At 39.0% G+C, this 13,484-nt stretch overlaps 1 protein-coding gene across 1 annotated transcript in view; it reads right to left on the bottom strand.

Moving 5' to 3' along the window:
• si:ch73-383l1.1 (receptor tyrosine-protein kinase erbB-4) overlaps positions 1–13,484 on the bottom strand; it is a 439,732-nt gene that overhangs the window by 134,440 nt on the left and 291,808 nt on the right. Inside the window, exons 4-8 of the mRNA XM_024288936.2 lie at positions 9,598–9,732; positions 8,448–8,513; positions 2,248–2,366; positions 1,527–1,668; positions 887–1,000 (exon numbers count right to left, since the gene is read on the bottom strand). Of these exons, the coding sequence (XP_024144704.1) occupies positions 887–1,000; positions 1,527–1,668; positions 2,248–2,366; positions 8,448–8,513; positions 9,598–9,732 (576 nt within the window). The remainder of the gene's footprint in view (positions 1–886; positions 1,001–1,526; positions 1,669–2,247; positions 2,367–8,447; positions 8,514–9,597; positions 9,733–13,484) is intronic.

The raw sequence follows: 13,484 nt of genomic DNA, 5'->3' as shown, positions 1-13,484 counted from the left end.
ATATATATAGTAAAGGTTAATGACAAAAAAATACTTAAACGTAACTTTTATCATTAAATATAATTTTCACTTTACATAACAAAAGCATTGATTTATTTGAATAAAAATAAAATTTGTATCACAAAACAAATAGAGGTTTAAGTTAGCTCAAACTAGTTATAATATTGACAATTGACAGATTTATAAGTAGTTTTTTGAGTAAAATTTTTTAAAACACTGATAAATATGCTAAAATTTTCAAATTAAATGCTTAATTCAAATTAAAAAGAAATAAAAAAGTGCTGAAAGTATAAGCTGAAAAAAAATCAGAGGAGAGAAAAAATAACTATAAAAAAGGTCTAAATGCAGATTTAGATTTGAAAAAAAAACTGCAAAACCTGAATAAAACTTATTAAAAGCTTTGAACTGGTTATTCCCAGTAACTGTTATTAACTGTAATTCATCCAAGTTTTTAGCTCAAAGAAAGTAAAATGGTTATTTGAATACAAATTTCCAAAAACTGTAGTACTCCAGCAAAAGAAATAGAAAACTAGCAATATCATGCTAAAAATGCTAATTCATAAACTGCCAAAAAGTTGGAATGTAATTATGGTCATGGAGTAAACAATAATAAATACTTGAAACATTACCTTAACTAATGTATTGATAGTGGACAATGTAATTACAATATATTATTTGTTAGCATGGCTTTAAAAAAAACTGTTTTAGCTTTAGATTTAGCTAAGACTGGCATAAGGAAATGGTCCAAATGAAGAATTGGCTTCATATTACATGTTTTACAAGTCAGTTATCGTCAGAAAATACAATCAAAAGGAAAACTGTTCTTTTGTCGTTAAATAAGCTACATTTACTGTGCTAAATTCTTAATTTTCAAGGACCGACTCACCTTTTGGACAGATATCAGTACATGGGATGCACATTTTGATTCTGTTCTCCTCCACTTCCATCTTGTTGCTCGGACATGCCCTAACACAGGAGCTATGATCCACCACAAAGTTATCTGCCAAAAAAAAAAAAGTACATGTTTCATCAACCTACGTCACTATGCGGGAGAACCGTCAGCTGATGGTCCATGTAGAATAACAAGTAGCATGCATTGTTTAGACTAAAGGATCCTGGAGGCCAATATGTCACAACTGTGCAAATATCAGAACTAAAAGCTTAAGGCTATTGCCGAAAAAGAAATTCGACCACTTTAGCTTTTAGAAGTGGAATTGGAATAGTCCAACTGTGTCAATAAATCATGGCATCTGTTGACGTCTCCTGACTTTCAATGCATGTTCACTAATGCAACCTGACTTAGAAACTGTGACAAAAAAAAAGCTAAGATTGTTGTTTCTTCAGGCGCCAGAAGCCACAGCAGATGGTGTAGAATCAAGCTTATTGTTATACTCAATTTCAGTCAATTTTCCCCAGACAATCGACTCTTATAACCAGCGTACATTAGGAGACAAGAACCTTCAAAGGAAAAGAAATAAAGGTTCGTTAAGACCAGCATTGTTGGCGTAGCGTTTGCTCAGACTCACGGGGGCATTCCTTGACACAGAAGGCTCCGTAGGTGTACTTGGCTCTGGGGTTGTGCTCCAGCTGGAAAGATGTGGGGTTGTACACAAACGGTTGAGGGCACTGGGTCACGCATGCGCCGGAGTCGTTGAAATTGGTGCAGGCCTGCAGAGTGAGAGGAATTTAGGGGTGATTTAGACCCCTCGTTAGTCGGTGAATGGGTTACACATTGAGCAATAATGCATAACTGCGTGGGAGGATTCCTTTATCAGTTACTGTGGTCAAAAGAGTATTACGGTCGCATTTCATTTTTATTTGGGTGTGTGAATCATCCAGCTGTCGCTTGGTTCTCGGGATGCCAAGCGAGAGAGCTCTTGGAGCCATTGATCCATAGCCATGATGTAAATGGTGAAATGTTTTCCCATAAACCTCTTAAGTGTTTCGTCGTCGATGGCCACAGTCTGAAACGGCCGTAATTGAATTGGGTGAGGCTCTCTGTGAATTACAACTGCAATATCATTGTTGTCAGTATGCAGGCCATGCCAGTTTGAGAAAGCATGAGGTGTTTGAGTGTCACCACAGTCGGCGTTTAGAGGAGTGACAAACATTTAAGCAAGTTAGATAAGAGGATCGCATTTTGGCGAGGGAGAACAGCGTGTGGGACCAAAAAAGGCAAACATAATTGAAAGGGAAAGGAGTCAAAAGGTTGGATGGAGATGCATTGTGTGGCTGTGTGAGACGTACAAAGCAGTCCGTGTCCTTGGGACCGAAGCAGCCACCGGCGCATTCCCGATGGCAGCAGTCGCTGACGTAAGGCCCGAAGCATCGACCGTCACACTGCTCTGCACACACCGTTTTTGTCACTGCCCAGGAAGTGAAAAAAGACAGAGTTGTAAAGGTCTTGCACCAACGAAAGAGACAATGCCAACACCCCTCAACCTTAATCTGGTACCAGGGAGAGTGGGCCTATGCTAAAATAAATAAACTCCAACAACCTAAAGGTCAGACAAGTTAATTTGCTCATCTGAGGTTCAAATGTATAGATGTCAATAAAACTCTTTGATGTCAGTATTAGGCACTGGGTGCTAAACATGTATCCGCTTTGCCAATTCTAACTAATTTTTTAGTCCCTTTGTTTATTCTACGTAAACATATTCTGGTTCAAAAGGCATGCAGTCATAAATCTAATGGTTTGAGTCTGTTGACTAAATGGAAGCAACAACCAACCTAATTTTTAGGTTTTTTCTTTTTGTGGGGTCATACAAGCAAACGATGAACCAATACTTTCTGTATTGAAACTTTTATAAAATAACGAAACACATTTTCACTTTCAAATTGTCATACATTGATGTTTAGTTGAGGACCCTTCTGCATCAGTTTTTGACATTTTGAGTTTCCCCAGCACACGGTACTAATTGCAGTACTGGTCTTTGGGACGCGTCCAATACCTGTACCGTAAACAGTACCGGTACACTAACCAAGTTCCGGTATCCTAACCTTAACTGGTACCCTAACCCATTACCAGTAACTTAACCTTAGCCCAGTACCCTAATTCAGTACCAGAGCCTTAACCCGGTGCTGGCTCGCGTCTGGTACCGTTTCTGGTCCGGTACCACATCTAGTCCAGTGTCGGCTTAGGGTACCAGTACCAGGTTGGGGTACCGGTGCACTAGGCATCACTTCACTGGACCAGTTCTGGTTTATGGCCTGGAGGTTGGGGATCCATGATTTAATAGACGCAGCCAGTACAACGACTTAGGGACACCCAAACCTTAAAAAAGTGACACGGAGGGGTCCTTAACCAAATGTCAATATGTGACAACTTGTGTTGAATTAAAGCCAACCTTTACTTTAGTCACACGCACCCATATAGAGGTTGACCCCATGTGTACTGTGGGTTTTTGTGTTGTCTGGGCCAGCGGAGGCTCATGGACAGATGCGACCGCATCCTTAACCCTCGTGCTCTCATACGGGGTCCAGGTGACCCCACCCTTACATTGATGTGTGATCCCTCCCATGACAAAGGTGGACATGATTTGATGTCTGTCATGGACACCAGTAAAGATAAAACAAATACTTGAAAAAAAAAGTTCAGTGTGCTGTCTTGTGGAGTCCAGATGAACCCACGTTTAAGTAATCTAAACATGCCTAGCATAGCACAAGGGTTAAAGGGAGCTCAAGTATGCCTTGCAGTTCCATTGACGCTCGTGCGATGACCTTAAGGGCCGTCTTTATGATGCTACTGTCTCTTTACACACGACACACAAATGACGTACCCATGGAGTATTCAGGTGATACTTGAGTGCCAAGGATGCCCAGAGAAATATGGTTCGTCAATTTCGTCATTTGCACACTTATCACTCAAACAACTCTTGGATGCCTTGCTCAATGTGCAAGTTTCTGGGAGTTTAAACTTGTACGGTAGAAAATCAATTAGACGTCCAATGTACTTCACCCTTAATTACCCTGATGTGTTGTTTTAGTTTTCACTATTGTTGCTAAAATATGCATGAACATTTTTGCTCTAAAGCTTTAATAAGTGGTCTATGATCCTAAAATTTTGTGCGGGCCACCTGTGTGTCCCACATGGGCTTGCCTATTTTTTCTACCAAAGACAGCCAGTATGTACCCATAGGGAAAGTTGTTACTAAGCCATAACCAACCAACATTAGGGCCTAGTTACTGTAAGTATAATGCTACATTCACATAAGACAATTCAATGTGCGTTCAAGAACACGTTACACAGGCATTCTTGAACGTGCTTCTAGCATACAATATTCACATTGAACTGTCACTAACCAGTTGAAAGAGTCTTTATTGCAATATGTCAGAAATCTTACGAATTTTGCTCCTTTTTCTTTCTCACGTCTCTTCGAATGTTACGTTCTGCTGCTACTCCTGAACCCTATTTCATGAAGTCCTTCTGCTCACCTGGCAGGTGTGGCCAATGATAATGTGGAACTTGATTGGCACGTGCTGGATATTTCAGAGGGATGAGGTCACACCAAGGGAGATGAGCTGGCTGGGTTTTAGTTGGTGTGGTGCTGGTCTTTGGCCTCAGCAGTCTTAGACTGCTGGGTTTTGTTATTTTAGTTTGGGGTTGGACATTGGTAATCTTAGTTTGCGGGCCTTGTTTGTGTTTTTTCTTTAGGTAAATTATGGTTGATGGTTATTTTATGTTTGGCCAAGGTTCCAATTCCCTTTGTTTGGACCAGCACACTAATTGTTGTTCCCTTTTGCTTTTCAGGACACAGTTGTTTTTTTCTCACTGGTGTCCAGTTTTTGTTATGGTCCCATTTTTGGTATTCCCCCTTGACTTGAGCCAGGTCTATCCATTGGGGCTGTACCATCCAATATATAAAAGACTTAGTGTGATATATAATTTCGACCAGGCACAAACCACTAAAATTGACTTAAGGTGTTTTTGGTGTTTAGAAAAAGACAATAGCCATACGTCAAACCAAATTTGAGTTCCTGATTGGTGTAAGTTCAACTAATTTACCTTTTGACGTGTGTTTCATTGTTGAGCGTTTTCTAAGTACAGCCCAAAAATGGGCAAAACTTAAGTAGCAGTGCATGAACGTGACTTTGAAAAGCGGAGGGATGCATACTCGTGCGTTTATGAACACTTTTCATTGGAAGTGGTCACTTCAATGTGAGCTTACGATGCCAGCGTAAACATAGTATAAGGTGAGGATTCGGGTTATAAATGGTATAAAGTAATTTATACATTGAAACTATGTGCAAACTGAACTAGAACTTGAAAAAAGACTGGAACAGTACCTCTGGACGTGATGTTTAACATAAACTCTGGCAGCCAAAGACCTTAAAATACATACATTTCAAAAAGGCAACATCTCATCATGCTATCATTTCGCAAACATCTGGATCTCAACTCAACCGAAGCGCAATTTGGGAAATGCTGACCATAAACGAATGCATGGTAACCCTAATTAAGTAAAGCACCATTGTACAGAGGACTCTTCAGCAACAATAGAATGATAATGTCAGTCAGGAAATAATTACCGGAGCCTGCTGCTGCTAAATGTCGCTCAGCAAGCTCTTTAATTGTGGCATATACTTTATTTTTCATCATTTGGTTTGCATTGTGCCACTGTTGCTGAATTAAATTAAAAAGTTATGCATTGTAAATTCAATTGGTTGAAAATGTCCACAAGATTTAAATGAAATTGAATTTTTTTTTTACCTTTGCGTTTTTTTAGACGTATTTTTGGATCTCTTGAGGTTCCGTTTGGCTTTGTCCAGTGAAATGAAATAAAAAAATACTATTCTTTTTCAAATAGTGTGGCGAAAATTTAACAATCTTGAAGTGTGAACAGCCAAATCCACATCATAAAGCATTCAGAACTTCTAAAACCACTTTTTACAACAGTAGGATTTAATGATAAGGCAAAATAAAAAAAGCTACATCTACTTTGGTCTTTCAGTCTTAAAAAACAAAATGCTCTCTGTTTAAAGATGGAGAAGATCATGTAATTACTCAAAGAACAAATCTTTTTGTTCATCTTAACATTATTTGTGCCTCCTCTGCTGCTCATTTATTTTGTTTATGCCCTAACCGAGCTGGTATTAGGAGTCCTAATCATTCTATTTTTCTATTTGGTTTCTATTAGACTGTATACACAAAAGTAATTGATGGATGTTATGCTCCTTTGCAATTTCCTGTGATGAACACGAGTTTTTAAATTCAGTGAAAATAGTAGAAAAAGGCCAAAACAGATACAGACAGGATGAATTATGTGCGAAATGACGTAGTAAACATTTTTTAAACAGTCTTTGCTGATAATTCTGTTCATTTTCACTGGTTTGAAGCCAGTTGTTGTAAAACTGAGATTGGTTAATGACATTTCATTCGATTTCAATGCAGAGCTCTACTGTTTCGCTATATTAGAGACAGCTCCCTCAGCTGCGAAATGTCACTGTCCGGTTATATTAAATATTCAACAGCCTAAAAATGTGAAGGCTCTTCCTGGAAGTGAGAAAAATATATTCAGAATGATCTGGTGTTTTACATACAGAGGTTGGATATATTATCAACTGTTCATAACAGGAAAAATTCACATATGTATGAGTAATTATTATCTATTTATATATAAAAATAAATATAGATAAATACTGTATAAATATTTATATATATATATATATATATATATATATATATATATACATTTATGTGTAATTAAAAAGGATGTCCAGTATGAGCAGCTGAGCAGGTAATCTATGTATGTGTCAGAGTTATATGCAATTTTCCCTGTCTTATCTTGTCTCAGCACATGTCGGCGGGCTGCTTTAGACGTCTGGAAAGACAATCGTCAACTAAAATGTGTTTAAATAGAAAATTACCATTTCCAATTTAATTTTCTTTCCCATGGACGCGGCACTCTGATAAAAGCAGATGGAATTCAGATTAGCTGTTACACTCAATCAAAGACTGAAGAAAACTGGCGATAACTATCCCATCTTGGTCAACGGAATCCAAACGTCTATTAGATTTCATTTCCTATTCATCAGTCAGAAAGCAGATATATTGCATGTTAGGTGTATTGTGCACGCAAATGTTACTGTGACAACTGTGCCTCAGGTTACGAAGGTACAGTATATCTTCTTATAGTGGCCTGTATTGTATTGATGCTTGTTTAAATAATTTAAAGATTTCTTGTCCGATAGTAGCCATGGCCCCTTAAGCACCAGTGTCTTTTAAACTTAGGGCCATCTGAATATTTCTTTGATATCATAAATAATTCCACATTGTAACTTATATGTATATATGGGAGTTTTTAAAAAAAATGAGTTATGTACATTAATCCATTTCCATAGTTTCAGCATCTTCCCGATAAGTAATTTTTTGATAAATTTGGACTTGTAAAGATCAGTGCTAGTGTCATTGTTGCCAAGAAGGTTTAGTACTGTACCCGTTTTTACCCGCTAACGCTATTTATTTCTTTGATAAAATCGTACCCATGTTTTGATAATTTCAATGAATCAAATGTTCATCAATTATTGCTGGCTATATTTTGTTGCCGTAAATATGGTACCATGGTGGTAAAACAGGATAAAATTGAATGGTGATATGTAAAATGGGATAAAATTGAATGGAGATGGGTAAAGAGTCTATGACATCAAGTCTTTTAAATATCGGAGTAAAGCTGTGAAAGAAAAAGTCTAGAGCAAGATTCATGAGATTTGCACTACTTCAACATTTTGTAATATGTCTCTTCAAACTGTGGGTACATTAGGTAGTAATCAGTAAAAGAAATAAAAAGTAGAAGCCCCTTCTTGGTCGTCTAGCCCTTGTGCTAGCCAAAGAATGTCAACATTGGGAGTGGAGTAATCTGGACCCTATAAGACAGTACACTGAACTTTTTTTCCCAATGATTTTTGATTTTCACTGGTGTCCATGGCAAACATGAAATATTATCCACCTTGGTTCACCATTGTCATGGGTGGGCCATCTGGACCCCATGAGATATGGCTAGTGTGAATACCACAAACTAAACGCATATTCAAGAACCCAGTTTTTGTACGATCTTGAACGCTCGTCAGATGCCAAGTGGGAATAAAACTCAAGGTTTGACATTTTTGACCTGAATTCACAAGGCAGTGGTTAAAGTTCAACAATAAAAATAGGAAGATCAGTACTACCTATATTCTCAAAGTCACTATTTATCTGAGCTGTGATCTGCACAAACAGAATATTAAAATAATTACCTTACTTTGTATGTGGAGCCAATTGGAATCTGTACAAATTTCCATCAGAACCTGCCTTAATTGTATCTAGGGTTCACTTGAATGTTGGGTAACTTTTTTCTGACATATTCTACAACACATTGACCTAAATCCCAAAGTATTATTGGGATTTTGGAGGCTCAAGTAGGGTTTTGGAGCCAAGTTAACAAACATGTACGCGATTGTGATATACCTACAGGTTTGACACTGGTCCTCCTGGTGGCCCCAGCAGCGTCCATTGCAGGAACGATGGCAGCGTCTGCCTGCAAAAGTACAACAAAAGGGCCCAATACTTCACAGAAAATCCTGAGAAAAGTTTACCACAATGTGTCATGTTACACCTCCTCTGTTCAGGTGACAATAGGACCAAGAGTTTGGAGTCAGGAATATAAGTGTGAACGACAGGCCGCCGTTGCTTCCCGTCAAGTGTTTGCTTGCAAAGTGGGACCTGACAGAACGCTCACAGCCCTCATCTGCCAGCGGCCCAACACGGAGACTTAATTGACTATCGGTTAATTACAGACTAACTGGAGTGGTGCCACGGAGTGTCACCCAGCCTCTTCAACCACTCCCACCGTTGGGTCATTAATGTTAAACATTAACTACGTCTTGGCAAAAGCCCCCAATTTGGCAACCCCAACTCCCACACTCTCTTTGTAATTTTTTCGGTCCCGCCCCTTCTATTCTCTTCCGCTTTTTGTCCTCTTCTTCCAACAGCAACAGCATCTAATTATGCAAAAAGGAGCATTTTGCACCTAAAAACCTCTGTCTTTTTATTTGTTTTTTGCCTTAATTTTGGCGTAACCAGCCATCAGGGGTGTCTAAATGTCTACAGAAGTCGTGTTCAGCCTCCATCAATGACGTGCTTATGTCTGTTTGTTGGTTCAGACAACATATTGTCATGCAAAAAGCCTGAAGAAAGTTCCTTTTCTCCCCCCCGATTAACAAAAAACTATCTAAAAATATGCAGGAGAAAGTTTGAGAGGCTCATTCTTTTTTTTTTAACAGCTGGTTCCTGCAACGCAGAATGTCCGCCGGTTAGTTGCGCCTTTAAAGCTGAGGGACTGCCAGGACCCTCGACGAGGAAGGAAGAGGCCACGGACTTCAAAACCGGCTGTCAGATTCACTGAGATTTAAACAGACAACAGCTCCACAGGCCTCCCTGCAGAAGCGCCGCCACACCACTACAATGGGAAGGTTCACATGTTGATCTAACTCTATGTGATTTCGCTCCCAGATCACCAAAAGGCGAACAGAATGAATAAAAAGGCAGCACGCCTACTGATTTGTTCTACAAGAATTAACTAGTAACCGGTTCCGTTGGGTCTTCCAAGCTGTCGCACTCACATCCATTGTTGCTGTTGTTGGACGGGACCACCAGCAGCTCCGCCTGGGGGTTCTTGATCACGTCGCGCCAATGGATGGTGTCGGCGTGACACAGGAATTTGTTCTGGTCAACGTAAACACCGCCGTTGAGAATCTCTGCACACACACCCCAAAAATAAAAAAAAAGTGAAGAAGAAGAGATATGAGCTGTGGGGTTATACAGGATTTATAGCACATGTACATGATGGCAGGAAATCAATACTTCAAGGTTAAAGCTTATCGTTCTTTTGTCTCAAAGTCCCACGCTGCATCCCTGAAGTGCATCTGAGCATGAAGGTAAATGCTATTGACAAATGCACACAGTAATTCAATGCCCCGTCTGAAGACGCTGGTGGTTTCAACAGAGAGAAGTTCCCAAACAAAGACAAGTAAATACTTGAAAACTAATCAGTGACTTTTTGTAAGGAGGAACTTTTTCAAAGTCATTTCCTTACGTGTAATGGTACACAGTGACAACTTTCAATAAAAAGTGTACGTCAACAAACGCATATGAGCATTTTTGGGCGTCTGTGATAAAGAATGCAACACGTACAAAGAGTGATGCAATTGAACCTGTCCTGAAAGTTAAACCAGTTAAGCTTTGACCAATTAGGGACTCTCATTAGTTAGTGACGTATGGCTATTGGTCTTTTTAAAACCCAGAAATGACAACTTTTAAAAAAAAAAAAGTGATCATGAAGGAGAAATTAATAATTTTGGTTTGTTCCCAGCTATGTGACACCAAGTCTTTTGTATATTGTAATAGAATGAAAGAAAAAGACTGGAGCACAAATTGTGAATTTTGGACCGCTTAGACATTTCGCACCAAGACTTTCCTGATGTGATACTATAGCACCTGTAGTCTGTGAGTCCAGTGTAAAACATTGTATGCTAAAATTGTGTTCAAAGCCCATTTAGCTCGTTCTTGAATGCGTATAACAGGCTTTATGTATACGTAACCTTTAGAATTCCGAAGCACTAGGGTTGAATTTTTGCATGGACCTAACTTTGTCTAAGCTTCTTTATCTACCTTTAAAAGGTAACCGAACCTTATAAGTCATTTTTTTTTGGCTTTTGACCTCTATAAATGGGGCTTTAACCTTGTGCTATCTCTTGCGGTCCAGATCACCCTGCCCTTACATTGATGTGTGATCCCTCCCATGACAAAGGTGGACAGGATTTCATGTCTGCCACGTACACCAGTGAAGATAAAAAAAATCCTTTAAAAAAAAGTTAAGCACCCAGTCTTCTGGGGTCTATATGACCCCACTTTTAAGCACAAGGGTTGTCTGTTCGTCATTGCCATTTTTTTGACAAATTAAAATAAACTTGATTAATTCTTGAAAATCTACTTAATAACCGTCTGTGTGCTGCCCCCTACAGGTTGAAGCAAGGTATTACATTTGAATTTCTTGATTGATCACATTTAAGTCCCTCATCATTTCTGAAGTCCCACATCATGATCTGCAGCTCCAGTAATGATAACAGTCCTGTTCTCCAGTCCCACACCTCTGAGTGGATTTTCACATTTCGGCTGTGGGTGGAGTCAGCCTCCAACTTCCCTGTTTGGTGACTCTTTAAAGTCCATCTTTTGTGAATTTTTTTTATTTTTTAAAGTGCAAGTCAAACAAACCTATTTTAAACACTTTAAAGGCCGCATTGTTCAATTCCAAAGGTACATGTGTTGACTTTTGTTTCCGCTGCCGCTTTCAATAAAAAGTCGACGCAAACGCGCGTAGACCAGAATTTTGTGATACTGCGTCACCAGGCAAGTTTTTAAGTCCACTTGTGAGATCTTCATACAAATTGGGCTTTCATTGATCGTCCTCTAAAAGTTTGACTAAATGCCACAGGTTGGGATTTAAATGTTATAAAAAATGTAATAAAACAATGAAAAAACCCAATTTTCAAAAAATATCAAAGACTTGTCAGAGTTGTTGCTGCCATGCTTGGAATTCAGTTACTACAAGGAAAATACTTTTTTTTAAAAGGAAATGTAAAGCAAAAAAGGTGTTAACATGTATTTTACATAAATAACTATTAAGAAAAAATACTATTTTGTTTGATTGTTTAAGGGTTTTAATGCTCCAGTCCCAGACCATTACACTGCCACCGCCATGTAAAACTAGTTTCTCATTCATAGTACATTTTTTTAACACTGTAAAATCTTTCAAGCAAAGATGAATAAAGTGCCCTTTGTTTTCTGGAGTGGGGGGGGGGTCCGGTTAATTTTATGGTCTTTAATAATTGAAAACTGTTTAACATAGACGTGTTTCTTGACTCGCTATCAAACCTACAGCGCCAAACCGAAAACGTGTTCCTTGCTCCGGTGTTTGCCTAATTGCAAAATATGTTTCTTTTCAAGGACCAGAGCCCTGAACAGATGCCGGAGCGGGGAGTATGATAATTTATTCTAATCCCTCTCCATGTCGCTAATCCAGGTTTAGGATATAGACACTGACTGCGACGACGCAGTAATCCACCTCCCTCCCGAGTCGTAACCCCAGGCAGAATAGCCAACATCACTGTCTCCTTTCATTTGTCTGGGACACCAGCGAAGGGATTTAGATACAATCACCTTGCATCCATGTATCCTTGAATATGAAACAGGCCCTGATTCCTGGAAAGCAGCAGCGATAATAAATGAAATTTAATTTAAAAAGAAGTTGCAATGCGGTTCAGATTAGGAATGGATAAGCTGAAAAGTAAAGAAGGGCATTGTCTCTCCAGGCAGATTATTAACGGCGCGTGAGTTATGCGGACGACTCAACTGCTGGGGAGCCGCGCGCAGGAAGCTAATCATTACAGCCCGACACCCTGATTAAGGAAGTGGGCCTTGGTGGAGACAGGGACATTTATTCACACCCCTCTTAGAGGTGACATGGCGCTCCGTCTGCCTGCTGAATGGCCTACAGCCGCGGCTTCATGTAATCATGTTCCCGTCACAATGGACGATTTATCAGAGGTTTTACATTCTGGGACGGTAAAAAAATAAAAAAAAGGCAACAAGATTTGGTTTATTTAAATAAAAATAAGCAGTCATCCAAGAGATATTGCAGGTTTAACACACCAAAAGATTATAGTGTACCCAGGTCACCTTGACAAGAGAGAAGGGTTTCCATCTGGAGGAAAAGGTATAATATTTACACCTGGTTTCACAAAACTGCCAATTTGTACAACTCAAAGGTGCATTTGTTTATAACCATACTCATTTCTGTAACCACTATCCCAATAGAATAATCCAAACTTTCTACTGTATATAACTTGGTCCATATTTTTTGCCCTGTAGTTCATCATCATTCCACTAGGGGCAGTAAAAGGACTTTTCTTTCTCATTTCAAAATGGCTGCCCCCATGAAATCTCAAAAACACTTTTGGCGGGAAAAAGTTTGGCTAATTTTTTTAAGACTTTTTGGTGGGAATGACTCATCTATTGTTAATCATTTTCTTAAATGGTTACTTGCCGTGTTGAAATAAGGCGAAATTTGTTGATAATTGTCTCTTTGACCAGTTATTGAAAATGTGTAGATCTAATTTTAGACTGTGGGTAAATATGGGGATTATTTTTTCTGGATTATTCATGTACTACGTTCTTACCGGGGATGTGACCATGGACAGTATATAGAGAGAACTGGACAGATTATCCCCTCTCCCCTCATGTTCCAAAAAGGAAGTACCTGCTAGTCCCAGGAAGCCAAAATTCCATAGACTTCTATTGAGAAATTAACAGCTTTTACTCAGCTATTCGTCTCTCATATTCTCTCCAAACCTAATTTTTTTTGGTAATATATATTTTTATCGCAAGTTATTCAAGTTATAAACTGGCCAATCAGATGCTTTAATAAGAGTATATGGTGCCACCTGGCCCC

Source organism: Oryzias melastigma, linkage group LG2, assembly GCF_002922805.2.
Source record: "Oryzias melastigma strain HK-1 linkage group LG2, ASM292280v2, whole genome shotgun sequence".
NCBI lineage: Eukaryota > Metazoa > Chordata > Actinopteri > Beloniformes > Adrianichthyidae > Oryzias > Oryzias melastigma.
Note: the sequence above shows the minus strand (reverse complement) of the source record. Positions and strands in the feature narration are given on the sequence as shown.